The sequence below is a fragment of the Apodemus sylvaticus genome, chromosome 10, assembly GCF_947179515.1.
Source record: "Apodemus sylvaticus chromosome 10, mApoSyl1.1, whole genome shotgun sequence".
Taxonomy (NCBI): domain Eukaryota; kingdom Metazoa; phylum Chordata; class Mammalia; order Rodentia; family Muridae; genus Apodemus; species Apodemus sylvaticus.
The window spans coordinates 53,931,081-53,958,434 of NC_067481.1; the positions used below are offsets into that span (position 1 = coordinate 53,931,081).

The following is a 27,354-nucleotide window of genomic DNA, read 5'->3' on the forward strand; positions in this document are numbered from 1 at the left end:
TGAACTCAGAAGCGGCTGAGGAGAAGCACCGAGATGGAGCCGTGGCACAAACCTCTGTCCCAGCACTGAGGAGGCAGAGGAGGCAGATCTCCTCGGCAGCCTGGCTTATAGAGTGAGTTCCAGGCCAGTCAGGGCTACACAGAGAAACTCTGTCTTGGAAGCCAACCCAACCTACCCCACCCCCAGGAGAGAGAGAGAGAGACAGAGAGACAGAGACAGTGAGAGACAGAGAGACAGAGACAGGGAGAGAGAGAGACAGACAGAGAGGGGGGGGGGAAGGAAGGAAGGACAGACAGGAAGAACAGGAAGAGAGAGGGCACTCGCAGAGAAGCAGGCAGAAGGAAGTTAGAAGGGAGGCAGAGAAGGTGAGGACGGGAATCCAGGCAGGGAGCGCCTAAGACAGCACTCATTTCCAAGAAGAGGCAAGGGCCTTTTCTACACTTTTATTTATGAAATGCTTGATGAACTGGTACAAAGTTAGTGTCTGTTGACAGGCTGGCAGAGGCAGTTATGGTGTCTTCCCCACCACCATTGGTGGAGACTGCAGTCAAAGTGGCTCCATACTCCCTCCGTCTTTGCAGCAACGGGCTGGGAGAGGCCCTGGGGCATGTAGGGGGTTCAAGGGCGGGAGGAAGAGTGAGATGAAGACCCAGGACAGGAGTCCCCTTTCCTGGAATAAAAGGCTTGACCTCAGGCCTCCACAGAGGGATGGGGTCTATGCATAGTGGTTTGAACATGGTGTCAGGAAGGCAAACCTCTCTAGAACTCTCTCCTGCCTCCCCAGGCCAGGCTTGGGAGTGCTCCCTTTGGCTACTTCTCAAGTAAAGGTCCTCTGTGATTCTGTAGGAGTCCTCAGAGAAGTCCTCCCCAAGGATCGAAGGGCACTGCCCTCAGAACTCAGGGTTTGGGGTAAGGATCCAGGCACGACTGGACCCAACGGTTAGCAGCTGCCGCTGAGCAGAACCCCCAGCTATGTCCACACTTCTAAAGGTATCATCCCTTCTTTGCTCCCCAGAGGGGGCAACAAGGACTCGTCCTCCAGAAACTTGAGGGGGAAGTGAACTAGGTGGCCCTGGATGTGGGCAAGCTCAGACTGAGCCAAAGAAGGGCTGACTGTAGCCAAGGCCTCCACAGCCACGTACTCCCGGAGAACCCGCAGGGACCGGGTAGCATTGGACGGCAGACAGCGGAAGATCTGTGGTAGAAGGGAGGACGTGAGGGAAGGAAGGGTTAAGATCAGTATGTCCCCTGGACTCTGAGCTGCCTGGGCTGGACTCCTCATTCCTTATACCACCTCTCATCCCCTCATTCGGTAGCTCTGGGCTACTGAATCCTAATGGAAAATGCTCCCCAGTCCCTTCTCTCCCTTCCTCACAGGACAACCCATCAATTCCTCAGGCTAAGCTTCCCACAGCTTCCACCTGCTCATAGATGGTAGCATTGTTCTCCGCTGTTTCTTGCCATAGCTGGAAGAAGTCATCACAGACAGGGTCTCGGAGATCCAGGTCTGGCCGGGTATTTGCCCCAAGAATCACACTATGGAAGAATGGTCCCAATGGGCCAAATTAAGATCCTTAAAGAATCAGAACAGTTGGTACTTCAAAACAGATGTGATAAACAAGAACAGTAAGTGTCATAGAACCTGTTGGAACTTTGATTATCTTTACTTTGATTTTTTTTTTTCTGAGACAGGATTTCTCTGTGTAAGCCCTGGTTCTCCTGGAAGAGCTCTGTAGACCAGACTGACTTTGAACCAGAAATCTGCTTGCCTCTGGCTCCTAAGTACTGGGATTATGTGTGTGCACTGCTGCTGCTGCTGCTGCTGCCGCCGCCGCCACTACCACTACCACCCAGCCATTACTTGGATGTTTTAAAAAAAACTATTGCTTTTTTTTTTTTTTAAGATGGGCATGATAATTTGTGCCATAATCCCAGCACTTGGAAGCCAGAGGCAGGAGGATCAGAGTTCAAGGTCAGTCTATGCTACATAGCAACTTCTTGTTTTGAAAAAATAAAACCATGAAACATTCTTTTTCTTGATGCTGGAGAGATGGCTCAGTGGTTAAGAGCACTGACTCTTCTTCCAGAGGTTCTGAGTTCAATTACCAGCAACCACATGGTGGCTCACAACCATCTGTAGTGGGATCCAATGCCCTCTTCTGATGCATCTGAAAACAGCTACAGTGTGTACTCATATACATAAAATAAATATACATTAGTGGTTTTTTTCTTTTTTGAGTGTGTTCCTAGTTGGCTGACACCTTAACTGAATTAGTCAAGGAAGAAACCTAGTACCAGTTCTAGGAACACCTCCCACATAGCTCAAAGGCAGCCCCTCCCAAAGCCCCACGTCCATCTACATGCCCCGACTCCCACCTGAAACAGTGCTTCCGCAAACTCAAGGCAAATCTGCCTGCCTGGTACTCCACCCCATCCATGAGGGACGGTTCCATTTCTGTGTCCTCGATCAGTATGGCTAGCTCACTGTCGCGCTTCCCCAGCAAGCTCCTGTCATTGATGTTCGCAGAACCTGGGTTCAAGGGCATGTTGTCTGCTTGGGCCAAGGGGGGAGCCTCCCCAACACCTCATCACCTTTATCAGAGCACTAGCCCGAAGGGCCTACTGTGAGCTCCAACTGCAACTCTGTATCTGTGAGCTCCAACTGTAACTCTGTATTGCCCGCCCCCTGACCCTCCCAGAGCTTCTCTTGTCAGAAGACCAGGAGTAACACTGACCGATGATCACTGTTCTGTCATCTGCAATGAGCATCTTGCTGTGGATATAGATGAGCTCAGAGATCGGATGCCCACCCAGTTCTCCATGTGTGCGAAGCCCACAGATGGACATGTAATCCCGCCACGCTGTCCCCACTGTACACAAGAGAGATGGGGGAGGAGCAGTGAAGGGAGAGGTGTCCTCGGTGAGCAGATGGCAGTGACAAGCCACCAAGAATGACAAGTTTCCTTCCCCCCGGCTCCCAGGACTCCGGCTACCCAGGCTGCCTCCCTGCCAGGGGTCCAGGGCTTGAGCCCCCAGCACTCACTGGCTGCTTTGAGACGATGTAAGATTGAATATTCCCCACGACACAGGGTCCTGAGAGAAAAGAGAGGGTGAAGGAGGCAGAGGCTGGAGGAGGAGGAAGAGAAGAGCTGGGAGAGGCAGCCCTAAAGTTCCTGCAGGAAGGGGTGAGGACAGGGTGCCAAGGGTGCTGGTGCGATGGGTGAATCTGCCTGGCAGGGAGTGGGTCACCTGTAGGTGAAGTGCAGAATGGCCTGGATGGAGTTACCACCCCCTGTGGAGATGTCCCCCTCAAAGCCAGGGAGCAAAGGCAGAAGCAAGTAGACTCGGAAACACTGCCCCTGTCTGGGAGACAAATAGAGGTGAGACGGTCCCCCACAAGCCAACTCCACCCCCTCATCTGGGCTTAACCAATGCCCCACTCCCCACCCCCTCCACCTTCCTTACTCATAAGCCTTCAGGATTCTGTCCACTATCTCATCGCCCACCTTGTTCAGAACTGTCCGCCCATCTGAGCAGCTAATGAAGAACTGATTCTGGGGCAGGGATCAGAGAGAGACATCAGCATCTTGGCTCCGACCTCTCGCTCCTGTCTGAGACCCTGCATTTGCTTCATACCCAGCCAGGCCAGCCCTCAAAGACTGATCGTACTGCCATCCCCAGTCCCTCGCCTGTGACCTCCTTCCCATCCCTTCCCTCCACTGTCGCTTCAGTCAGACCTCAATGTAGAGAAAGTGCTGGCTCTCTCGGATGGTATGTATGTAAGCATTGAGGATGGAGTTCTCCAAAGTCCCTGCTGACCATCGATCCACAGACCTCAAGACCTATGGGATGGTGAATATGATGGGGTGTTTAAGTCCTGGAGAAGAGGAAGGGGGGGATGGGTGCAGGGGGAGTGGGAAGTACTCTCAGGGAGAGCAGGCAGAAGATGGGCTGATGGGAGGGAGGAAGGGGCTGGTGGATCAGAACTGTCACCTGCACAGTGGCACACTGCCCGCCTGGAATTATGAAGGGGAGATGGTTTGCAGTGCTGGTGGACTTGGGCAGCAGGTAGGGGTACAAAGGTATCTTGTACCTGGCCTTGGTGGTCTGCCATGAGGAACAGCAGAGGTGGTAAGCTGAACCTGGCTCCTCCCTCTTTTCCTCCCTCCCATCCCCCCCTCCAGGCCCTTTGGAAGGAGTCAGCACCTTGGTGAAATTCCAGCGCTGGATGAAGTGCCGGGCAAGGTCCCGGGCAGCTACTCCGTGTACAACCACTCCAACATCTCTCCATGGCATCCTGGGTGTGGTCTCCCTGTCGATGAAATCTGGGAGTCCCAGGAGAGTCAAGGGAGAAGTTAGGGCCGGTGTTTTGAGGATACTTGTTGCTAGCCTAGTTTCATGTAAACTTGACTCAGGCTAGAGTCATCAGAGAGGAGGGAACCTCAATTGAGAAGATGCCTCCATAAGATTGGGCAAGCCTGACAGGCATTTATGGTTAGTGATTGATGTGGGAGGGCCCAGTCCATTGTGGGTGGTCCCCGTGGGGTGGTAGTCCTGGGTTCTGTAAGAAAGCAGGCTTCGCAATCCATGTGTGATGAGACAGTGAGCAGGCGCCCTCCATGGCCTCTGCATCAGCTCCTGCTTCCAGCTTCCTGCCCTGCTCGAGTTCCTGTCCTAACTTCCTCTAGTGATGAACAGTGATGTGGAAACATAAACCAAATAAACCCTTTCCTCCCCAATGTGCTTTTGGTCATGATGTTTCCTCACAGCAATAACAGACACAAGGAGGAAAAGGAAGAAGATTCAGAGGAGGAGCCTTCCAGAGGGAAGGCTGTACTGTTCCTGGCCCATTTCACCCTATCTTCTGTCCCGGCTGCCAGCTCCTGGGGGCTTTGGGTGAAGGGAGTCTCACCTTCAAAAGGCCGGTCCAGCTGCACCCAATCCTTGGTGATGAGATTGCTGTAGTCCTTTCCCAGCCAGAAGAATTGGTTATGTGAAAGGTCTGGAGTGGCTGCAGGGTCTGAACCTGGTGTGGGAGTCTGTGTAGAGAGTTCACCACAGCCAGGCAAGGTGAGGTCATGGGGCCAGGCCAAAGAGAAGACATGTGCACTGCACCAGAGAGTCTGATCCCTCAGTCTCCCTCTTCAACTGCAGTTAGTCAGTAAAAATGAAGGAAGAAGGGGAGGGTTTCGTTTTGTTTTTTTTTTTTTGTTTGTTTGTTTGTTTTTTTGAGCTAGGGTCCCATGGTGTAGCCCAAGTTGGCCATAAACTTGAAATCCTTCCTGCCTGAGCTTCCTCAGTTCTGGAATTATAGATGCGGGCCACATGACAAGCTGGCTGTAGTTTATTTTGAAAGGTAAATCTTGACCAACGTAGTGGCGCATGCCTATAATCTCAGCAATCTGGAAGCCGTAATAGGAGGATGACAAATTTGAGGATAGCTTGAACTATACAGCTAGATTCTGTCTCAGAAACAACAACCAAAGTAGCTTCTTGGAGCCTCTGAAAGGCTGAGGAAGCCTAGAGGTTGGCAGTTCTGGGAAAGGCGTAAATTTGGAGTACCTGGGTTTGGGGTCAAGCTCAGGATAACCCTGGGGCAATTACCTGTGAATCTGCAGATTCAGAGGGGTCCCCTAGGTCAGTCAGTCGGTACTGCACATCATCCCAGCGGCCGTAGGCAAGGTCCAGCCCACCCAAGAATGCCACTGCTTGGTCTACTACCAGGAGCTTCTCATGATGGGCCCACAATGTCACAAGGTCTGGGTGTCGCATCACCTAGAGTACGTGGGGGAGGGTCAGAGGAGGGTAGGACGGAGGATGAGACTTTTCAGGAGAGGAAGTGGTTGTGCCACAGGAAGGGACTCCATCGAGCTCCACCTTTATGTTGGGGTGCAGCAACATCAGCGTCCTCTTGCTGTAGCCACTATTGATGCCCAAGGCCAGTTCCACTTCCTTAAACAACAGGATGGAAATACGGACGCCTTCTTCCTGGTAGTGAGTGGGAAAATCAAATCCTAGTGCCCCTCCCTCAGTGGCCCCTATGCAACTCCCATGCTCAGGATTCCTGGATGTCCCTCCACCCTGAGTGCCTTTCTACGTGCATCAGGAATGACGCTCACAGCAAACATGGGCTCGCCTACTCCTCTATTTGCCTCCCTTTCATAATCTCGCCAGCCGTGTCCCAATCATTTGCTCACCATCTTAACTACCGTCTACCATTCTTCCCTGTCCCCTCTACCTTCCCGACTCACAGCCTTCCATTTAGCTCCCTGTTCATTGTTTTTCCCACTTTGTAACAGTCTTTAAGTCCATGGAGGTATAATACTCAGTAGTAGCCAAGGCTAGCCTGCACCTCCTAATCTTCCTGTCTCTATCTCCCAAGTGCTGGATTACAGGTAGGCGCCACCACACCCATTTTCTTTTTTATCATCTACCCATTCACCCTCCATCATCTATGGATCCTTTCTCTTGTCAAAATTCATAAATGCCAGGTGTGGGGGCGCACACCTTTAATCTCAGCATCCGGGAGGCAGAGGCAGGCGGATCTCCATGAGTTCGAGGCTAACCTGGTTTACATATTGAGGCTATTTAGTGAGACCTTGTCTTAAAAGCAAAACACTCATGAATACTTGCTGCGTTACCTTCTGTGCTGTTGTATTGGAACGTGTGATGTTGCTTAGACTAAGATGTTGCTTAGTGCTATGCAAAGACACATAGACACTACACTCCCAGATAGATCAAGAAGGGAAGGCTCTGAGGAGTGGGAACCTGGTCTAAACTGGCAACCTAAAGAGGGAGCAAGGAGGTGATATTTGATAGACCCTGAGCCAGAAGGGGTACATTTCCCGGTCTGGAAGCCTCCAACTCCCAATCCTCTCCTTGGAAGACTCCTGCTGAAGTCCTTCCAATAACACCCCCCCAATAACACCCACACACACACACACACACACTCCAGAACCAACCACTTCTCACCGCCTTCCTCTTGAGCATAATGTCCAGTCTCCAGTCATCTGAATGGGCTGGACGCTTCAGGTAAATCTCAGGACTCAACCTAGAAGCCAGGGCAATGGGTAAGGAGCAAGGTATGCAGAAGACAAACAGCCCCTCCTCCCTACCCCCCCAACCCTGCACTGGTCTCTTCTCGCTGGACCTGACCTCACTCACCACCAGTCTGTGATGAAGATCTCCTCTCGAGCTCGAAGGATGGCATCTGCCACTGCAGCAAAGTAACCTGCCCCATTCACAAACCTGGGGGGAGTCCAAGCCAGGGAGGTCAGGGGAGTCAGAAGCCAGAAAGTTCTGGAGAGTGAAGACCGGAGGACAGCCATGGGTCAGAGGTGACAGCAGGGTCAAAGGTCAGGAATGATCAGAGAGGTTAGGTTGTATCAAATACATCAAGTGGGATTATTCAGTATGGTGGTATGGTGTGCCAGTGTGAGCAAAAGAAACATGACAAGATACACAATGAATTAAAGAAACTGACCAAAGAATCGGAGGACTAATGCATCATATATAAAAGAGCTCCAGAAAACAGGAAGGAAAAGCAAACACAAAGAAAAATGCAGAAGCAAGCTGAATAAGGAGCAGCCTGAGAATTGACAGCTCATATATTAAGTTGGGCAGTCACTGGGTAAGACGTTCACTTCACTAATTAAGAAGAAATTAGGGCAGGGTGTGGCACACAGGCCTGCAATCCCAGGCTGGGACCAGAGGATTACTAAGAGTTTGAAACAAGCTTGGGCTACATAGTAAGACTGTCTCAAAAAATAGCAAAAAAGGCTGGGCATAGGAGCACATACCTTTAATTCCAGCATCTGGAAGGCAGAGGCAGAAGACTTGTGTGAGTTCAAGGCCTGCCCAGTCTATATAGCGATGCATAGGTGGTCAGGGATACATAGTGAGACCTTGTCCCAAAAAAAATAAATAAAAAAAGAAGAGAGGGGATGGAGGACACACACACACACACACACACACACACACACACACTATATATATATATATATATATATCACATACACACAATACCAAGAAATTAAAATTAAATACTTTTTTTGTTTGTTTGGTTTTTGGTATGTTTCAGATGAAGTCTCTCTATGTAGTCCTGCTGTCCTGGCTGCCCTGGAACACACTATATAGACCAGGCTAGCCTCCAACTTACAGAACTCAGATTACCTCTGCCTTCCAAGTGCATGTACAACCATGCCTGGCTTAAAATTAAACAACTTTCTAGGCAGTGGTGGCACACGCCTTTAATCCCAGCATATGGAGGTAGAAGCAGGTGGACCTCTGTAAATTTGAGGCCACCAGCTTGGTCTACAGAGCTAGTTCCAGGACAGCCAAGGCTACACAAAGAATCACTGTCTCAAAAAAACAAACCAACAAAAAATTAAATAACTTTTAAAAGGAATCGGTGCCTTCTGCCAAGCTTGGTGCCTGGTATCCATAATCTCAGCACTCAGCAGGTGAAGGCAGGAAGATTGCTGTGAAGTTGAGAGGCTAGCCTGCACTATTTAGTGAGACCTTGTCTCAACCCAACAAACAACTCAGAAACTAAGAAGGAAAACCATCCGTTAAGACAGTGTCAGCGTATAAAACAGTGGGCATTCTCCCAGACCACAGGACCTGGCTATTGACTTTTTTCCTGGTTTTTGAGACAGGGCCTCTCTGTACAGTCTGAGCTGGCCTTGAAATTTTGACCCTTGGCCTCTGAGTTCCAGGAGTACAGGCTTGAGACCACCATGCCCGGTTAATTATACTGACTTCTTTAGAAGACAAGTTGACAGTATCTACCAAAATGTTAAAAAGTACACAGTCTGGCTTTGGTTTGTTTTCTGAACTGCTGGGGACCAAACTCAGGACAGTGGACACGCTAGGCAAGTGTTCTTTTTGCAGAGCCACGTCCAGCCCCACATAAACTTCGGGTTTCTTTTCAATGCTTACTCTTTAACACCATTAATTACATATAGTGATTTTTTGACATCACTATGCAGCTGCTAATCTGAAACGCTCTATATACATGAGGCTGGACTTGAACTCACAGAGATTCACCTGCCTCTGCCTCTGCCTCCTGAGTGCTGGGATCAAAGTTGTACGACATCACACCTGACCTGTACTTTAAAAACATTTTTATTACATTGATATATTTTTAGAGGGAGGTACATGTTTCACAACACATCTGTGGAGGCCAGGGACAATTTCAGGGGGTCAGTAGTCTTACATTATGTGGATCCTAGGGATCGAACTCCGGTCGTCAAGCTTGCCAAAGCTCCTTTACCTGCTGAGCTATTTCACCAGCCAGTAATTGCATTTCTAGGAATACATATTCCACATACTTAGGCAAAGATTATGTTGATAGGGGACATTATCTTTAAGACTGGGAGGGGGGTAGTCCCCTAAATGTTAAATCTTTAACGGAAGAAAAATAAGCATGAAAGAGTTGGCAATCACCACACACACACACATACACACACACACACAACCGAACACTGCCTTGTCTGGCCTCAATGAAAGAAGGACTAACTCTCTACAGACTAAAGGCCTCAGAGAGTGGGAAGGTCTGATGGGGTGGGGTGGAGGGAATGGGAACCTCTTGGAGATAGGGGAGTAGGCGTGGGATGGGGAGCAGTAGCGGGGGGCTGACCGTAAGGGTAGTGGCAACTGGACTATGAAAAAAATTAAAAAATAATAATAATAAAAATAAAAACAAGGTTTAAAAAAAGTTGACAATCACACTTATGTTAAAATGAAAACTAACACATGCACATGCGTATAAAAACACACCGAGGATGAGAGAGGACACCAGACCGTTGCCAAGGTTACCTCTGCAAAGAGAAAGGCAACCGATTGGAGAGGGCTACACAAGAACAGCATGAGGTAGAGAGTGGTGATTTCAATTGTTTTATGTGTCTGGTTGTTTTTATTTTAAGATAGTCTTGTCCTGGCTGGCTTAGTACTCTGTATATAGTCCAAGCTGTCCTCAAACTTGTCTCAGTCCTCCTGTCTGTCTCTCCAGTGCTGCTCCGCCATCACATGCGGCTTTTTTTTTTTTTTAACACGTTACTGTACTGTTCAGCCTTTCCCCGAGTACTGGGGATCAAGAGCAGGGTCTCCCCGAGGATAATCAACTTCCCCACCACTGAGCCCCACCCTTTCATTTGACTTCTCAGTGGAGGAGGGGATAAAGAGCAGTCTTGGCTCCCACGGCTTGCATGCAAATCCCGGTTCCACTGTTCACAGCTGCAGGACCCTGGGTAAGTTCCCAGCATTGCCTTGCCCTGTTCTCTCGTGTATAAAGCCCAAGATAACAACTGTACTCACTTAGGCGAGCTCAGAGTATCCAATATGCAAAACACGTTCATTCTCGGCACAAAGTAAGCTCTTCATAAATAGTGGCTATTGTTAATGTATTAAAAAATAAGTAAGCCAGGGCTGGAGAGATGCCTCAGTGGTTAAGAGCACTGGCTGCTCTTCCAGAGGCCCTGAGTTCAATTCTCAGCACCCACATGGTGGCTCACAACCATCTGTAATGGGATCCAATGCCCTCTTCTGTCATGAAGACATACATGCAAATAGAGTACTCACGTCCATAAAATGAATAAGTCTTAAATAAATTGCAGCCATGCGTGGCAGTATGCATCTGTAATCTCAGTACTCAGGAAGCTGAAGCAGGATTTGCAAATTCCAGGTGATTTGGGAATCACATAGTCAGACCTGGTCCTAAAGAAATAGGTCTAGTAGTGCATACCTGAAATCCCCACTTGTGAGGCAGAAGCAGGAGGATCACTGCCAGTTCGAGCCCAGCCTGATCTACACTTTGACTTCCAGTCCTGCTAGGGCTACATCCCAGTGAGGTCCTGCTAGAGCTACATCCCAGTGAGACCCTGCCTACGCCACACACATACATAAATAGTCAGATTTGGTGGCACATGCCCTTAATTCTGGCACTTGGGAAGTGGAGACAGGGGAGTCAGAAGGTCAAGGTCATCACTGACTACATAGTAATCCTGGACTACACGAGACCCTGTCTCAGAAACCCATGAACGATTGACTAGATAATAAGTAGGCAGGCCTCCTGGTACAGGTATCACTTCTGTTACAAAAAAAAACTAAGACAAGAAGAAGCAAATGTTCGAAGCCAGCCTCAACTTCATGAAACACCATCTTTAAAAGAAACAAACAAAAAAGTTTAATAAAAGCCAGGAAGGTTGGAGAGATGACTGTCAGTAAAATGGTTCCTTCATTTGTCCGAGGACCTGAATTCAGATACCCAGTACCCACATAAAAAGCCATTGTGGCCCACATACTTTTAATCCTTCTGCTCTGGAGGCAAAACCAGGAAGATCTCTGTGAGTTCCAGGCCAACTGGTCTACAGAGTGAGTTCCAAGCTAGACTAGCCAGGGCTACAAAGACAGTCTTGAAAAACAAACAAGGGGACTGGATAGATAGATGGCTCAACAGTTAAGAGCACTGACTGCTCTTCCAGAGGTCCTGAGTTCAATTCCCAGCAACCACATGGTGGCTCACAACCTTCTGTAATGAGAACCCCTTGCCCTCTTCTGGTGTGTCTGAAGAGAGCAACGGTATACTTACATACATAAAATAAATAAATAAATATTAAAAAAATAAAAACAGACGAACAAATTGGGGCCAGTGCGTATCTATTATCCCCGCACTGAGGAGGAAGACAGAGGCAGATTTCTTCAGCTTGCTCATCAGTCATTAGTAAGTTCTAGGTTCAGTGAGACCCTGGCTCCACAAAACGACGTGAACTGGAACCTGGATACTGAACGGTATCTCAGGAGTCAAGAGTGCTTGCAGAAGACCAGGTTTATTTCCCAGGACCCACCCCACACGGCAGATCACAACCATCTGTAACTCTAGTGCCAAGGGACCTGACAGCTCTCTTTCTGGCATCATTAGGCACCAAGCACATACATGGCACCCATACATGCATACAGATAATACATTCATACACATAAAAATAAGAATAAACCAATAGACAAATAAGTAAAAACTATGGAGAAGAGTAACCAAGGAGAATCCCAGTTGTCCTCTGGCTTTTGAGTGCACACACCCACATGAGTACATACACACTTAAACACACCATACACACATACACAAAATAAAACAATAAAAGAAAAAGGCAATGGGTTCTGGGCTTAAGATGCTTGTTGTGCAAATACGACTATCTGAGTTCAGATCCTCAACACTGAAATAAAAAAGCCCGGCAGAGCAGTGCATTCTATAAACCCTGTGCCGTGGCAGTGGGTGGAGACAGGCAGACCCTAGAGGCTCACCACCTAGCCAGGCAAGGAGAGACACTGTCTCCAAAATCAAAATGAGGTGCTGGGGAGATGGCACAGTGGTTAACAGCACTTGTTCTTGCCGAAGACCCAAGTTCAATTCCCAGCTCCCCTATAAATGTCACAGACATCCATAATTCCAGTTCCAGGGGATCCAATGCTTTTTTCTGGGCTCCATGATACTGCGTGCAGAGCTTTACATACACACAAAACACCCACATAACAATTTTTTTTTAAAGGAAGGAGAATGATAGAGGGGAAGGGATCAAAGATCAATGTCTGGAAGAGGGCATGAGCGTGAGTGTACAGTCTCTCTCTCTCTCTCTCTCTCTCTCTCTCTCATACACACACACACACACACACACACACACAAGCTTTAGGCAGAATGCTTGCCTAGCACACGTGGCATCCTAGTTTTAACCCCCAATACTGTAATAAAAAAACAACACTATCTCTCATAGAAAATTTCCATTCATGCCCACTTTTGTTTTGTTTTGTTTTGTTTTTTCAAAGCAGGGTTTCTCTGTTCCTGGCTGTCCTGGAATTCACTCTGTAGACCAGGCTGGCCTCGAACTCAGAAATCCGCCTGCCTCTGCCTCTCAGAGTGCTGGGATTACAGGTGTGCACCACCACTGCCCGGCTCATGCCCACTTTTGCCTCTGAAAAGGTTCAACCTCCTGGATTATCACACTGGACTCAGTAAGACTGACTGCTCCTTCGCACCCCAACAGAACCCATCCTCTTCTTCATCAGCACCCCACCCTCCGCCTGGGATGCTCTTCTCCGTTTTTGTTATCTTTCTGAAGGAATGTCAGGGCTGTGGGGGCCGCGCCTTCCGGAAGCCTGTCCTGACATGCTCCCTGGGAGAGGCGCCCCCTCTGTGCACCCCTCCCTACAGCCACCACCAGGGTGTCGAGTTCACAGTGTTCTATAATTAGATCCCTCCCTCTCTAAACCAGAGAAGCCTGTGTCTTATTGCCCTACCGGATGGAGCACATAGCAGGTGCTTAAGATTCAAATGCATAGTAAATATTTAAATGATAGACAAAATCAAAAAGATTCGGGGAGCTCCTCGACAGAGGCTCCCTGTAGTTGAAATGCTCATAAGAATCAGGAATGGAAGAGGACACAGGAGATGGCCAAGCTAGGGGATCAGGAAAAAGTAGACCAATCAATGTGGTTAGAGAGGTTATGGGGTCAGAGAGATGAGAGATATAAAAGCAGGCTCATGAAGTCAGAGGAGATAAAGGGAAGATAAGGAACTCAGAGAACAGCCAAGGGGGCAAGAAAGCCACATAGAAGTTCAGAAGGGGCACCAAGGTCTCACCACCGGGCCAGGGTTCCGGGCCGGGGTGGGGCATAGCTGTCATGCTGATGTAGCTGCAGAAAATCTCTGCCTGGACCCTGTGCCAGCTCCGTGATCTCCTGACCCCACCACCGTGCCTGCCGGTAGCTGCTGCACTTGAGAATCAGGGACCTGGGCAGAAACAAAAAGTTGTACCACTAATCCCTCTCCTTCATGCCCACACTCTTGCCCAGAGACCTCCCCTTTTGGCTACTACCTTTGCATACTTCCTCCATTAGCTTCTAAGCTAGAATCCACAGACAGTGAATGTATCTGTTTATTCAGTTGGGTTCCCAGTGACCAACACTGCATTAGGAACTCATTATTGTTTAATGAACCAGAGTTTAGTTTAGTTTCCTTCCCTCCTCTCGCTCCCTCCCTTCCTCCATCTCTCCCTTCTTCCTTCTCCTACCCCACCTCTAACAGGGTCTCTCTGTGTACAGCCCTGGCTATCCTGGAACTTGCTCTGTAGAAAAGGTTGACCTTGAATTCATAGTGATCTGCCTGCCTCTGCCTCCTGAGCGCTGGGATTAAAACCGTGCACTACTACCATCCCGCCTCTCCGGTTTTACTATAGAGGTCAAGCTCTACACAGCCATTCCTCCTAGCCCAGCCTCCCAAAGGGCCGGGATTAGAGGTGTGCACAGTCATGCTCTGCTTCTTTCCTTTTCTTAAATGTGTGTGTGTGTGTGTGTGTGTGTGTGTGTGCGTGTGCATGTTTCCAGGTGTGAGTAAAGATGTCCACAGAATCCAGAAGAGGGCATCAGCTGAAGCTGGAGTTACAGGTGGGTGTAAGCCACCCATGTGCGTACAGGGAACAGAACTCAGGGCTTCTGCAAGAGTGCTACTCACTGTTTTCTCTCCAGCATACACCCCCTTTTTGCTAAACTGGGAGACTATCCCAGCCCCATTTATTCCAAGCACCTGTGCTATAAGGTTTTCCTCTAGGAGTATCCTAAATATATGGATAGTAATTCCCTGACTCAGTGCTCTGGCTGAGCCAGGGCACAGATGACTGAGGAGCCTCCCTCTTCCCCCATAGTCTCTCCCGCTTGACTCCCTCAGGGCCACAGGCTACTCTTACAACCAGGGAAGTCTTACCTGTGGGAGGTGTCGATCCTTACCCCATACCGCGCCTCTGTGCTCCGTTTCCCCACCTGGACCTCAAAGCCAGGGTCAAAAAGCTGAACAAATGAGATGGCGCCGGTCTCTGGGCGCATGTACAGCAGGAAGGAGTCCTTCACCACCAGCCACCTGGAGCGGAAGGCTGTGTGGAATCATCCAAGTCCTCCAGATCGCGATCTCCCTGCCCACTGATCGCTGCTTTAGCTCCAGCCCTTGCTCACCTCTTGGACCATCGATAACAAACTTGGTCTCGGCCACAGCAGGTGAAGCCAGGGACTCGATGTCCACCTGAGCGCTTCCGGATCACCCCTTCCCTGCAGGGACAACCAGGATAGTTGGGGACTCTAGGCACTCTGTACCATGTTTTATTTTCAAGCAGGAAGATGGGGACTGACGCCTGCTGAAGGCTAGGTGAGGGGTTCCCACACTCACAGTCCTTTGGAGCCAAGGTCTGGGATAAAGGAAAGTTGACTGACTTCCAGAAATTCTGTCTGCAGGGGAAGAAATAAGCTCAGGGGAGACTTGGCTTTCAGCCTCCCTGCCCTACTAACTCTGTCCCTTTGTCCCCTGGGAATCCGATGATCCTCACCTACTTCAAAAAACACAAGCATCGTAAGGCATGATGGCACACACTTAAACCAACACTTGGGAGCAAAGGCAGGTGGATCTCTGTCAGTTTAAGGCCAGCCACGTCTACACAGTAAGTTCAAAGCCAACCATGGCTTTACAGTAAGACCCTGTTTTGTTTTGTTATTAAGAAAAAAGAGCCGGGCGGTGGTGGCGGCGCACGCCTGTAATCCCAGCACTCTGGGAGACAGAGGCAAGCAGATTTCTGAGTTCGAGGCCAGCCTGGTCTGCAGAGTGAGTTCCAGGACAGCCAGGGCTATACAGAGAAACCCTGTCTCGGGAAAAAAAAAAAAAGGAGGAAGAGAGAAGAAGGATCCACCCAGACACCTAGACCCTGGACTAGACCTAGACTCTGGACCTTACCATGGCATGGTAATTTCGATAGAAAGACATGGTTAGGAGGCGGTTGAGGTAATTTTCCAGGTATTTCTGGAGAGAGATGGAAAAGAATCAGATGTAGCCAGAACCTCCTGCATACTGCACACCTTGCTACAGGACCTGCTACATACCTGCTTGCTGGCTGTGTGTCTGGCGGAGCCCTCAGAACCTCCTCGGGGTAGGGAGGGAATGTCCTCGTTGGCTACCTCTCGGGCTGGAGCATGGGCCACAGCAAAGCTGTAGAGATGACAGAAGGCTCAGGAAAGAGCTGGCGGGCTGTATGCCTGAAACACTGAGGGAGAAAGGCTGGCAGAGGAAAGGGTCTCTATCCTGGAACGGACACAATGGGGGGGGGGGTTGCTAAGGACATTCTGGGCATCCAGCCCGGCTGCAATGTTGGTTGGCACAGTACTGTGGAGAAGGAGAACCAGGCAGGGAAAGTTTCCTGGGAACCAGGCACAAGGAAGGGGTGCAGCACAGAGCTGGGGAAGGAAAATGGCTAGGAGATAAGAGACAGGCAGACTGGAGTGAGGCTGCTGTGGGATAGGGAAGCAATCTAGTCCCACTCACCGAGCCAGAGGAAGCAGACTCATCAAGACTTTGTGTCTCTGAAGATCCCGATGCAGCTCCTGAAAGTGTCGGAATTTCTTCTTGGTTGTCCAGGTAAAGTCACCATGCGTCAAGCGAACAGAATATAGAGTACAGGTTCCCACCTGGGGGGATAAAAATCTGAAGTATGTCTTCTGGCCGAACCCAGCCGTCCAGCTGTCCACTTGGGCCAGGACTCCCTCTCCCACACTGCCTGGTATCAGCTGGTGTCTGACCTTGGATCCGCTGGTGTATCTTTCAGTGCCCACTACCTGGGCTATAACAGGGACCCCAGGGGCAAACACCAAGGGGTGCGCTTTCAGAGGTTGAAGGTCATAGATGGCCAGAAAGGGATACATTCGATCAGCTGGAAGGGAAAAAAAAGCCCAAGGGTGTAAAGATCCCCGGAGGCCTCAGGTCCCCATCCTCCCCTCCCTGGGCACCATGTCCCTGAGTACCTGGATCCTCTCCTTCCCTCAGTGTGTCAACCTCATCTGGTTCCATGTGCAACTGGCTGGAGTTCAGATAGTCCCCATAGGGAAAGAGGTTCTTCTGGGTTACAGTCATCCTAGGAATATGAGGAAGCCTCAGGAAGGGACTCGCCCTACACAAACACCCCTTCCCCATCCTAACACCCCCGGTCGGTCCTCTCCCGGCTTACTCAGCGACTCCAAACTTCTAGGGTTGCAGGCCGACGCCCCTCTAATATCCACCCCTGCAGCCTCCATTCCCTCCCTCAGCCTTCAACCAGAGCCTCTCAGCCCCGCCTCTCATTCCATATCCAGGGTCCAAAAAAAGCACCTAGCCAAGGTGGGATGGCCTCGAACCGAGGCGAGGTTAAGTCCAAGGGAGGAGCCCTGGTGACAGCGGGGAGTCAGTCAAGCCAGACTGGCTGGAAGCGAGGGTCCCGGCGGGAATGAGGAAGTTGATCGCTCCCCGCCCAGGAGAGAAATCCTGAAATCTGGACGAGTGGCTGAGTCAGAAGGCCCGAGCAGCTCCAGCCCGACAGCGTCCCCGCCCGGTTCCCGGGGCTCCGGACCTCAGCCGCTCTGCGCCCCGGGCCCCCGCAACCTGGACGCGGGCCCCGGAGCCCGCGCGGGTTCTCAAGCACAGGCAGAACTCAGCCAGGAGCCTACACCCCAGAGGGCTGGGGCGGGGCCGGGGTTCAGAGCCTGCCCTCGGGGGCGGGAAGGCCCCCAAGGATCACCTCCACGGTTGTCGCGTCAGCTGGGTCCCGCCCCCGCCGTCCTCTGCCCGCCCTGCGCTAGAGACGCCCCGGCCCGGGCCGCCCACTCCCGGGCCGCCCACTCCCCAGGGCTGTCCTTTTCCTCCGGCTGCCCTCGGGGCACTTGGCAGGCTAGGTCCAGCACCCCCAAGTGTGTGATCCACGCAGCGCACATTCCTCCACTGCGCGCGCGCGGCCATTGGGTAGTCTGGGCCCCAGCACTGCCTGGAATCCGGGCGGAACCGGCCTCGGTTGCGAGGACCTGCTGATGTCCCTTTGGTGGGTCCGGTACAGACAGCCTTTGTTGATGGGAGGTAATAAGAGCATAAAAAGCCGAGTGACTGCAAGTTCGTTGCTGTATGAGAAATCACATTCTTCATTAATGAAACGTTTATTTCGCAGGAGCAATTAACCAGACACTGAGCTAAAATAATAGACCAGTCTGGGAACCTGGAACCTAATCGCCTGTAAATTTCAATCTGGAAAGAACTGCCCCCCCCAACACCCCCCAGATCCTAAAGGCTGCCCTTTTTTTTTCCTTCCAATTTCCCTCTGAATCAGCATTTGAATTGTTTTGGGTTTTGTCCACTGGAAGTGACCCTCCAATAAACATTTATGTACCACTCATTTTTGTGGACTTATTATTTTAATTTCTCTTCTGTAAACAACTAGAGTAGAACTACTGGGTCATATAAGTGTACATTTAACTTACAGGATGTTGTGGCTGTCAAGACCTGGGCTTGGCAGTTTGTAGCTCAGCAGTACAGAGAATTGGCAAGAGTATTGTGAAGCTTGGCAATTGAGGTCGGCTGGGGCTACACAGGCAAACACTGCCGGAAAAAACAAAACCCAGGGCTGGAGAGATGGCTCTGTGCATAAGAGCACTCACTTAGGACCTGAGTCTGATTCCTAGCACCCACATGGCTGCTCCCCAATAGTAACTCCAGTCCCAGGGATCTGGTGTCCTCTTCTTGCCTCCGTGGGCACTGCACACATGAAACATTCATACACACAAAATCAAAATAAAGAAAAATATTAAAAATAAAAAACTTTCCAAAATGGCTCTTCTATTTTACATTTCTAAAAACCAGTGTGTGGTACTTCTGCTGTAGCTGCTCATAGCACGGTGCACGTTCAATCCCACAGATCCTTCCTGTTATCTGCCCGAGTGGTGTGAAAGGCTTAGCACTGCAATCTTAATTGTACATCCCTGAATATTAGTGATGTTAACTGTATTTCATATTGTCTTAATTAGGGTTCCACTGCTGTGAACAGACACCACGACCAAGGCAACTCTCATAAGAACATGTAATTGGGGCTGGCTTACAGGTTCAGAGGTTAAGTCCAGTATCATCAAGGCGGGAGCATAGCAGCATCCAGGCAGGCATGATGCAGGAGGAGCTGGGAGTTCTACATCTTCAGCTGAAGGCCACCAGCAGAATACTCATTACCAGGCAACTAGGATGAGGGTTTTATAGCCCACACCCACAGAGACACGCCTGCTCCAACAGGGCCCTTTAATAGTGCCACCCCTTGGGCTAAGCATAATCAAACCATCATGCCTCAGTATCTTGATAAAGTATCTGTTCATCTTTTCCTAATTAAAAACTTCAATACATATATACCTATCTATATAGGATACCTCTAGGTCAGTGGTTTTCAACTTGGGGTCGAACAACCCTTTTACAGGGGTCATACAGTAGCTATCATGCATATCAGATATTTACATCACAATTCATAACAGTAGCAAAATTACAGTTATAAAATATCATGAAAATAACTTTGTGGTTGGGGAATCACTACAACATGAGGAACTGTATTAAAAGGTCACAGCATTAGGAAGGTTGAGAACCATTGCCCTGTGTAATCCTGGCTGGCCTTGGAACCACTATATGTAGATAAGGCTGGTTTCAAACTCTCAAGAGATCTGCTGCCGTTGCCTCCAGACCCTAACATACACCATACACCACACACAAAGTGCCGTTGCCTCCAGACCCTACATACACCATATACCACACACACATATATATATGGGTTTTTCAAGGCAGGGTTTCTCTATATAGCCCTGGCTGTCCTGGAACTCACTCTGTAGACTAGGCTGGCCTCGAACTCAGAAACCCGCCTGCCTCTGCCTCCCAGAGTGCTGGGATTACAGGCATGCGCCACCACTGCCCGGCCACAAAGTATATTTTTAAGTTAAAAAATATATATTCAGCCGGGCAACGGTGGTGTACACCTTTAATCCCAGCACTTGGGAGGCAGAGGCAGGCAGATCTCTGAGTTTGAGGCTAGCCTGGTCTGGTCTACAGAGTGAGTTCCAGGACAGCCAGGGCTACACACAGACACCCTGTCTCAAAATACACACACACATACACACACACACACACACACACACACACACACACACACACTATATATATATATGTATAGTGTGTGTGTGTGTGTGTATGACTACTGCCCAACTGTGTGTGTGTGTGTGTATATATATATATATGTAGATAGATAGATACAGATACATACATACATACATATACAGTTGGGCAGTAAATATATATATACTTGAGAACCATTGCCCTGTGTAATCCTGGCTGGCCTCGGAACCACTATATATATAGATAAGACTGTATATATATATATATATATATATATATATATATATATATATATACACACACACACACACACACAGTTGGGCAGTAGTCATTTATGCCTTTAATCTCAGTATTTGGGAGGCAAAAGCAGGTGGATTTCTTTCTTTTTTGTTTTGTTTACTTTGTAAGTGCATGAGTATTTTGCCTGCATGTGTGTATGTGTACCACATGCATGCCTAATGCCTGTGGAGGCAAGATGACAATGTGACCCTAGAACTGGACTTACTTAAAGCTGTGAGCTGTTATGTCGATGCTCAATCAAACCTAAGACCTTTACAAGAGCAGCCAGTGTTCTTAACTACTGAGCCTCCTCTCCAGCTCCTCAGATGGATTTCTATGACTTTACCAGCCTGGTCTACAGAGCAAGTTCCAGGATAGCCATATCTACATAGACCCTGTCTTGATCCCCCTTCCCCCCCCCCAAAAAAAATATATATATATATATACAGAAAAAATGTATCCTTAGAAGCTCAGGGCAGCACTACTGCTAATAAGCAGAGAGTGGAAAGGAGCCAGATGGTGGTGACGCACACCTTTAACGTCAGCATTAAGAGGCAGAGGCAGAGATGCAGATTTCTGAGTTCAAGGCCAGTCTGGTCTACAGGGTGAGTTCTAGGACAGCCTGGGCTACACTGAAAAACCTTGTCTTGAAAAAGCCAAAAAGAAAGTGGAGAGGAGACAAATGGACATGCTGATGAAGACACAGCCATGCTCCGTCCTCTTCAGCCATAAGGAGAAGCTGTGTGTTGATGCATAGATTCCCCACGTGGAGGGACTCTGAAAACACTGAGCTAGGAGAGACAGACAAAAAGCCACCACGTTGTAAGACTCCATAGCACATTCATCACTCTTATCCTGATGTGACCAAATATAGGCATAAAGCAATTTACTGGAGGTATGTATGTATTTAGTTACTTACTAGTTAGTTAGTTAGTTAGTTAGTTAATTAGTTAGTTAGTTAGTGACTCCTGGTTTAAGGGAAAACAGTTCACTGCAAAAGGAAAGGTGTGATGGTGGACTGCTTGTTGATCTGGGAAGGCAGAAAACAGAAAGGTGAATATGGGTACCAGGATGGCTTCCTGCTGTTTTCCTTTTCTTCACTGCAGGACTCCAGTGCATGGGGCAATGCCATCCACATTCAGCACAGGTCTTTCTTCTTTAGATTGGTGTCTCTGGATGGCAGAGTTGTGAGTTACACTTGTATTCTCAGCTTAGGCCACTGAAGATCATTCTGAGTTTAAGGCTAGCCTGGGCTACAAAGTGAGATCCTATCTTTAAAACAAACAAGCAAACAAACCCTCTCTCTGGAAACATCCTCACAGGCTTGCCCAAAGTATGCTCATTCATGCCGTGGGTGTTTTGTTGCTGCTGCTGCTGCTGCTGCTGCTGTTTGGAGGCTGGTCCACAGCTTGCTCTGTAGATCAAGCTGGCCTGGAATTCAGAGATCCGCCAGCCATCGTCTCCTGAGTGCTGGGATTAAGGGTGTGTGTCACCACAGCAAACTCAGGTAAGCTTTTGTCGTTTTACCTGCGTGTGTGTATGTTATGAATGTATGCATATACACCATACTCATGCTGGAACCCAAGGCGTTCAGAACAGGGCATCGTTTGTGCTGGAACCAGAGGTGCAGGGGATTGAGAACTGCTCTGAGAGCTCAGAACTGAACCCAGGCCTGCTGCAGGAACAGTAAGTGCTTCTAACAGCCCAACCATCTCTTCGGCCCTGCTCACGGTGGTTTTTAATCTAATCAAGTTGGCAATCAAATTATCCATCACCGCTCTAAGCCCTGTTCTGAGCAAATCACAATGAGGAGTGTTTGGAGGTGGGAGGTGGGCAGGGAGAAGGTGGAAGGGGGTGGACCAGCTTTTCCTATATTTTGTATTATATGTTGCTTCAAAATATAGCAAATAAGTATCTAATCAACATAGATTAACCTAAAGAAAGGAAAAAAAAAACCAAGAAAAACCTAACCATCCCACTATGGAATGCTTAGGTTAAAGAAGGACAGAGAAACAGGAAGTAGATTAGTGGCTGTCAGAGCTAGGGAGAAGGAGGATTGGGGAATGATTTCTAATGAGTACAAGGGTTTCTTGAGGGTAATGGAAAATCTAAAATTAGTGGTGATGATTATATAACTGTGTGAATATAGCAAAAACCACCATGGAATTCTGTCTTAAAATGGTGAATTTTATGTATGTTCTGAATTACGTTGTAATAAATTATAAACCACACAAACTGTTACTATAGATAAACCATTATGCTGAAAGAAAGCAAACATAAAAGAGTAATGGAGTGTGATTACATTTATACCAAGTTCTGAAATAGCCAAGAACAACTGATAATAATGGGAATCAGACCTGGGGTCGCCTGAGGCAGGGCATGGGGAAGAGTGCCTAAGAAGGGCTTTTTATAAGGGAAACTTCTAGAATAATGAAATGTTCCAGGGCCGGGGAGATGACTCAATAGATAAAGTGCTTGGGGCACAAGCGTGAGGACCTGGGTTCAGAGCGCAAGTAGTCACACAAAAGCCAGGCCTGGGGTCTGGGGAGAGGCGTCAGTGCATGCGCATGTATACTAAGGCACGGTGGCCTTTGGGGGATAGAGACAGGAGGGTCTCTGTAGCTCGAAGTTCAGTAAAGAAACCCTTCTTCTCCAAAATAAGATGGAGGGGGACAGTGAGATGGCTCAGAGGGCAAAGGAGCCTGCTACACAGCCTGACCACCTGAGTTTAATTATTGGGCCCCTCAGGGTGTTAGAAGAGAACTGACCCGCAAGCTGACTTCTGACATTCACACAAGCCTATGAGGTGGCACACACACATGCCCCTTGCCCTCCAAACATGCACACAGAATAAAGTGTAATTTAGAAATAAGATGAAGAATGATAGAGGAAGTTACCTGATGTTAACCTCTGGCCTCTACATGCACATGTATGTACACCCACATGAACACACACACACACACATGAAATATCTGATTGTCTGATTACAAAACTCAGTGAAGCTGCATGGTAAGGTTTGGAGATATGAGTGTTCAAGATATACGTACTTAGTGTCTTAGTTCTATTTATGTTGATATGTTAAAGACCATGACCAAAAATGCAGCTTGGGATAGCAAGGCAACACACACCTTTAATCCCAGCACCCAGGAGACAGAGACAGGCCAGACTAGGCTGGTCTACACTGTGAATTCCAGCACAGCTAGGGCTACATCGATAAACAAAATGAAAAGGAACCTTTCTTTGGCTCACACATCCCAGAGTGTTGTCACTCGGAAGCCAAGGCAGCAAGTCAAGCAACGATCATGGAGGAACACTCCTTCCTGGCTTGCTCCTCTGCGTTGCTTGGTTTGCTCGGTGACATCCCAGGACCACTTGCCCAGGCCTTCCCACATCAATCACCCATCAAGAAAATGCTTGCACAGGCTTGCCTACAGGTCAATCTGAGGGAGAACATTTTCTCAGTCAAGGTTCCCTCTTCCCAATTGTGTCATCATGACAAAAAACAAACAAACAAACAAAAAAAAAAACAAACAAAAAAAACCTAAGGAACACAGTTTCAATAAGGTTGTTTTTGAAGGGGTAGGAGGAAGGTCTCAACATATAATCCAGCCTGGACCTCAAGTAGAAATCCTTCTGCTTCCACCTTCTGAGTATTGCTGAAATTTCAAGGATGCACCACCTCTGCCAGCTCAATTTAAAAACAAAAACAAAAAAACAAAACCCCAAGTGTGGTGATTTGAATATGTTTGGCCCATGGAGTTGCACTATTAGGAGATATGTGTGGCCTTGTTGGAGTAGATATGGCCTTGTGGGAAGAAGTGTGATACTGTGGGAGTGGGCTTTAAGACCCTCTTCCTAGCTGCCTGAAGACAGTCTCTTCCTGGTTATCTTCAGATGAAGATGTAGAACTCTTAGCTCCTCCTGTACCATGTCTACCTCGACACTGCCAAGCTCCTGCCATGATGATAATTGACTGAACCTGTAAGCCAGCACCAATTAAATGCTGTTCTTTATCCTGGTGCCTCTTCACAGCAATGGAACCTCTAACTAAGACACCAATCATGCCAGGCAGTGGTGGCACTTGGGAGGCAGAGGCAGGTGGATTTCTGAGTTTGAGGCCAGCCTGGTCTACAGAGTGAGTTCCAGGACAGCCAGAGCTATACAGAGAAACCCTATCTCGAAAAACCAAAAAACAAAACAAAACAAAACAAAACAAAAAACAAACAAAAGACACCAACCAAGTGTGGTAGCCCTCCCCCTATAATAGCAGCACTTGAGAGACAGAGGCAGAATAACAGGAGTTCAAAGTTACACTTGGCTATATAGAGAGTTTGAGGCCAGTCTGGGCTACATGTAACCCTGTCTCAAAAAATGAACAGGCCAGGGATGTGGTGGGCATATGCCTTTAAACCTAGCACTCCAGAGACAGAGGGAGGTGGATCTTGGTGAGTTTGAGGCCAGCCTGTTTTACAGAGTGAGGTTCAGGACAGCCAGGGCTACACTGAGAAACCTTGTTTCAAAAAACCAAACCAAACCAACCGAAAACTCACATGCATCTTATGAAGAAGAGACATCACTGACAGGGACTGCGGGTTTGAGGTGTATGGGACTGGGCACCATCTTCACTTTTTTTTTTATGTGCATCTGGACTATTGTAAAAACCTTGTCTCTTAGTGACCCCCTTTCCTCACCTGTAAACTCAGCATAGTAACGGTGCCTCCGAGGAGCAGCAGCTGCAGAGCCCTGGCCTATTGTACAGATAACCCTGGGCAATACTATGAGATCCACACTGTAAAACAGTAGCAATGACAAATGACAAACAACATAGACAAGTCACCAGACCTGCTAGGCTTGGTGCTGTGTATGCCTGTGATCCTAACAATGAGAGGCTGAGGCAGGAGAATCACCAAGAGTTCCAGGCTAGTCTGAGTTAACATCGTGAGACCCTGTCTCAAACCAAAACCAAAACCAGAGTTGCCAGATCATTTAGTGAGAATGCGTTTTTTCCTCAGGATAAAGTTTCTCATGCTAAAACCCTAGTATTCCGTTGAATTTTTATCCCTTGGGCCTTCTAAATTTGCATCCTGAAATAAAACTTAAAAAGAAAAGAAAATGGCGGCAGGGAGGGGTAAACTTGGTGATGGAGTCCTCACCCAGCGGACGGGAGACCCTGGGTTCTGTTACCAACAGTAAAAACTCAAAACGAAACAAATTCGCATTCCCAGCAGTGTGTAGACTGACCCCAAGCTGAGGAGCATTGCACTACTGGATTCTCATGGCACCCCTCTGCCTGCCTCCGGCATGAAATGCTTCCTAACATCCTCCTTTTACATGGGGATAAAAGAACCCCGAATCAAGAGGGCACCAAATGTAGGTATTTGAATGGGGTATCCCCACCCTCTCTCCTTTCCCTCTCCCCCCTTCTATCCCCTGGCGCCTATAATCACCGGGCGGTCTGAGGCTAAGTGGTAGTTTTGCCCATGGTGGGGGGGGAATTGAAAACCACACCCCTCCCCTGGGCCCTTCTGGCCCTTCCCAAAGTCCCAGTCTCCACTATTGAGATGGGTCTGAAGGGGGCTTGGTGTTTCCCATGCTGTGGGTGCCGGAGACAGCGGGGGACTGAAAGGGAAACAGGTAGGAGGGTATTCTGGGGGAAAGGGCAGATTGGCATGAATTGGGGGGTGGGGAGATAAACCCTCAGACCAGGGCAGAGAAGGATCCTGTTGCCTAAGGGAGAATTGGATCCATCTCATGTCTCCTCGGGGCTGCCAGAAGATTCTGTAGAGAGTACTGCAAAATGGAAAGCTGGAAGCCTATGGTAACGTGTGAGACTTTCAAGATGGTGACAGCAGATTACTGCTTCAAGCACCAGGGTGCTTTAGAGCAGGAGAGGGATTCAGAGGGGTGTCTCTACAACAGCTTGAGAGCCCTGTCTTGGGGAGACTGGTTCCACTGTAGACATTCCCTCTCCGTAGCCCTCTTGCTGTCCCGTCTAACTTTCCTCACAGCTATGGTGGGAAGTGCAGAGGAGTTGAACCCTGAGCTACCCTCTCCAACCCTTCTTCCTCTTCTGACCCCCTTTTAGGCCTGGAACCTTCTTCCCCTCCAGATCCTAGTCCAGCTGTAGCCCCTACTGTGACTGGAGGACTGCCCTCCCCAGGGGCTGGTGCCTACTTGAGCCGGAAAGCTCGACTCTCCTTCCGCCACCAGCTGCATGATGTGGCATCAGCCAATGACTCTACCATTTGAAAGGGACAACCAGGGGCCAAGCCTCCAAGAACTCTTGGCAACCTCTGTCACACTCCCAGTGGGCCCAAGTCTGTCATAACCTCATTAAATTTGTTCAGAATTGCAAAGGGTTGTGTTTGAGAGTTGGGTGAGGGTTATTGGGGACCAATATACTAGGTCTGGGGTACTCTGGAAAAGTGTGTATGAGGCAGATCCCAAGTGTGGCTAATAGGAAAGTTAGGCTTGCTGAAATGAGGCTTCAGAGTTGAGTGTGAGGAAAGTGAACCAGGGGAGTTGGGGGTGGGCAGAACAGAAAACAGAATTAAGGAGCTTATTATCTAGGGCTGGGTTGGAGAAGTGACCCAGTTGGTAAAAATGCTTATCGAATAAGCTTGAAGATCTGAGTTTGAGCATTGAAACCCTTGAAAAAAGCCAGATACCCAAAACACAGCTATAATCCCAGCATGCCTACAGAGAAATGGGAGGTGGGGACAGTACACAGCATAGGAAGAAACAAGCTAGACCTGGCCTGAACAAGATAGACAGAATTCCAGTGGTTGTCCTTAGAACTCCACAAGTGTGTTGTGGCATGAACATCTCTCTCTCTCTCTCTTTCTAACACACACACACACACACAGTGGTCCTCAGACCCCCACATGTGTGCTGTGGCATGTACCCCCTTCTCTCTCTCTCACACTAAATAAAATCTCTAAAATGCTGAAGTTGGAAGAGGGGTGAAAAGAATGTAAGAGATGGAGACTAGGAAGGAATACGGAGAGCTGTTTGTAGGTGACATAGTCTTTGAACTCATGAACCCACACAAGTTGTGCAAGATCAAGCCAATCAAAATTTCAGTAAGGTAGCACTCCTTTAATCCCTGCACT

At 48.7% G+C, this 27,354-nt stretch overlaps 2 protein-coding genes across 2 annotated transcripts; one reads left to right on the plus strand and one right to left on the minus strand.

Annotated features, from left to right (window-relative positions):
- Positions 1-429: 429 nt before the first annotated feature.
- Positions 430-17,685, minus strand: Pld2 (phospholipase D2). Its single transcript, XM_052195751.1, has 25 exons — positions 17,168-17,685; positions 16,825-16,934; positions 16,603-16,733; positions 16,349-16,491; positions 15,910-16,015; positions 15,764-15,829; positions 15,206-15,264; positions 14,995-15,087; positions 14,750-14,902; positions 13,631-13,780; positions 7,165-7,248; positions 6,973-7,051; positions 5,878-5,988; positions 5,605-5,775; positions 4,913-5,039; positions 4,207-4,325; positions 3,994-4,107; positions 3,738-3,842; positions 3,466-3,554; positions 3,250-3,363; positions 3,044-3,093; positions 2,736-2,870; positions 2,377-2,530; positions 1,422-1,536; positions 430-1,195 (listed from the first exon to the last, which is right to left on the minus strand). Exons 2-25 carry the CDS (start codon positions 16,931-16,933, stop codon positions 971-973), a joined length of 2,802 nt encoding a protein of 933 aa, XP_052051711.1. The 5' UTR covers position 16,934; positions 17,168-17,685; the 3' UTR covers positions 430-970.
- An 8,118-nt stretch (positions 17,686-25,803) lies between these two features.
- On the plus strand, positions 25,804-26,491 carry C10H17orf114 (chromosome 10 C17orf114 homolog). The gene is made up of 2 exons (XM_052195432.1): positions 25,804-25,876; positions 26,328-26,491. The coding sequence occupies exons 1-2, from the start codon at positions 25,804-25,806 to the stop codon at positions 26,489-26,491; spliced, it is 237 nt and encodes a 78-aa protein (XP_052051392.1).
- The last annotated feature ends 863 nt before the right edge of the window (positions 26,492-27,354 follow it).

Excerpts from the sequence above, each read along its gene's own strand:
- C10H17orf114 (XM_052195432.1), top strand. The coding sequence starts at position 25,804 with ATGGGTCTGAAGGGGGCTTGGTGTTTCCCATGCTGTGGGTGCCGGAGA. Across the intron at positions 25,877-26,327 it reads GGGGACTGAAAGGGAAACAG|GCCTGGAACCTTCTTCCCCT; the intron begins GTAGGAGGGTAT and ends ACCCCCTTTTAG.
- Pld2 (XM_052195751.1), bottom strand. The coding sequence starts at position 16,933 with ATGACTGTAACCCAGAAGAACCTCTTTCCCTATGGGGACTATCTGAAC. Across the intron at positions 16,492-16,602 it reads GATACACCAGCGGATCCAAG|GTGGGAACCTGTACTCTATA; the intron begins GTCAGACACCAG and ends TTATCCCCCCAG. Across the intron at positions 4,108-4,206 it reads AGCGCTGGAATTTCACCAAG|ACCACCAAGGCCAGGTACAA; the intron begins GTGCTGACTCCT and ends TCCTCATGGCAG.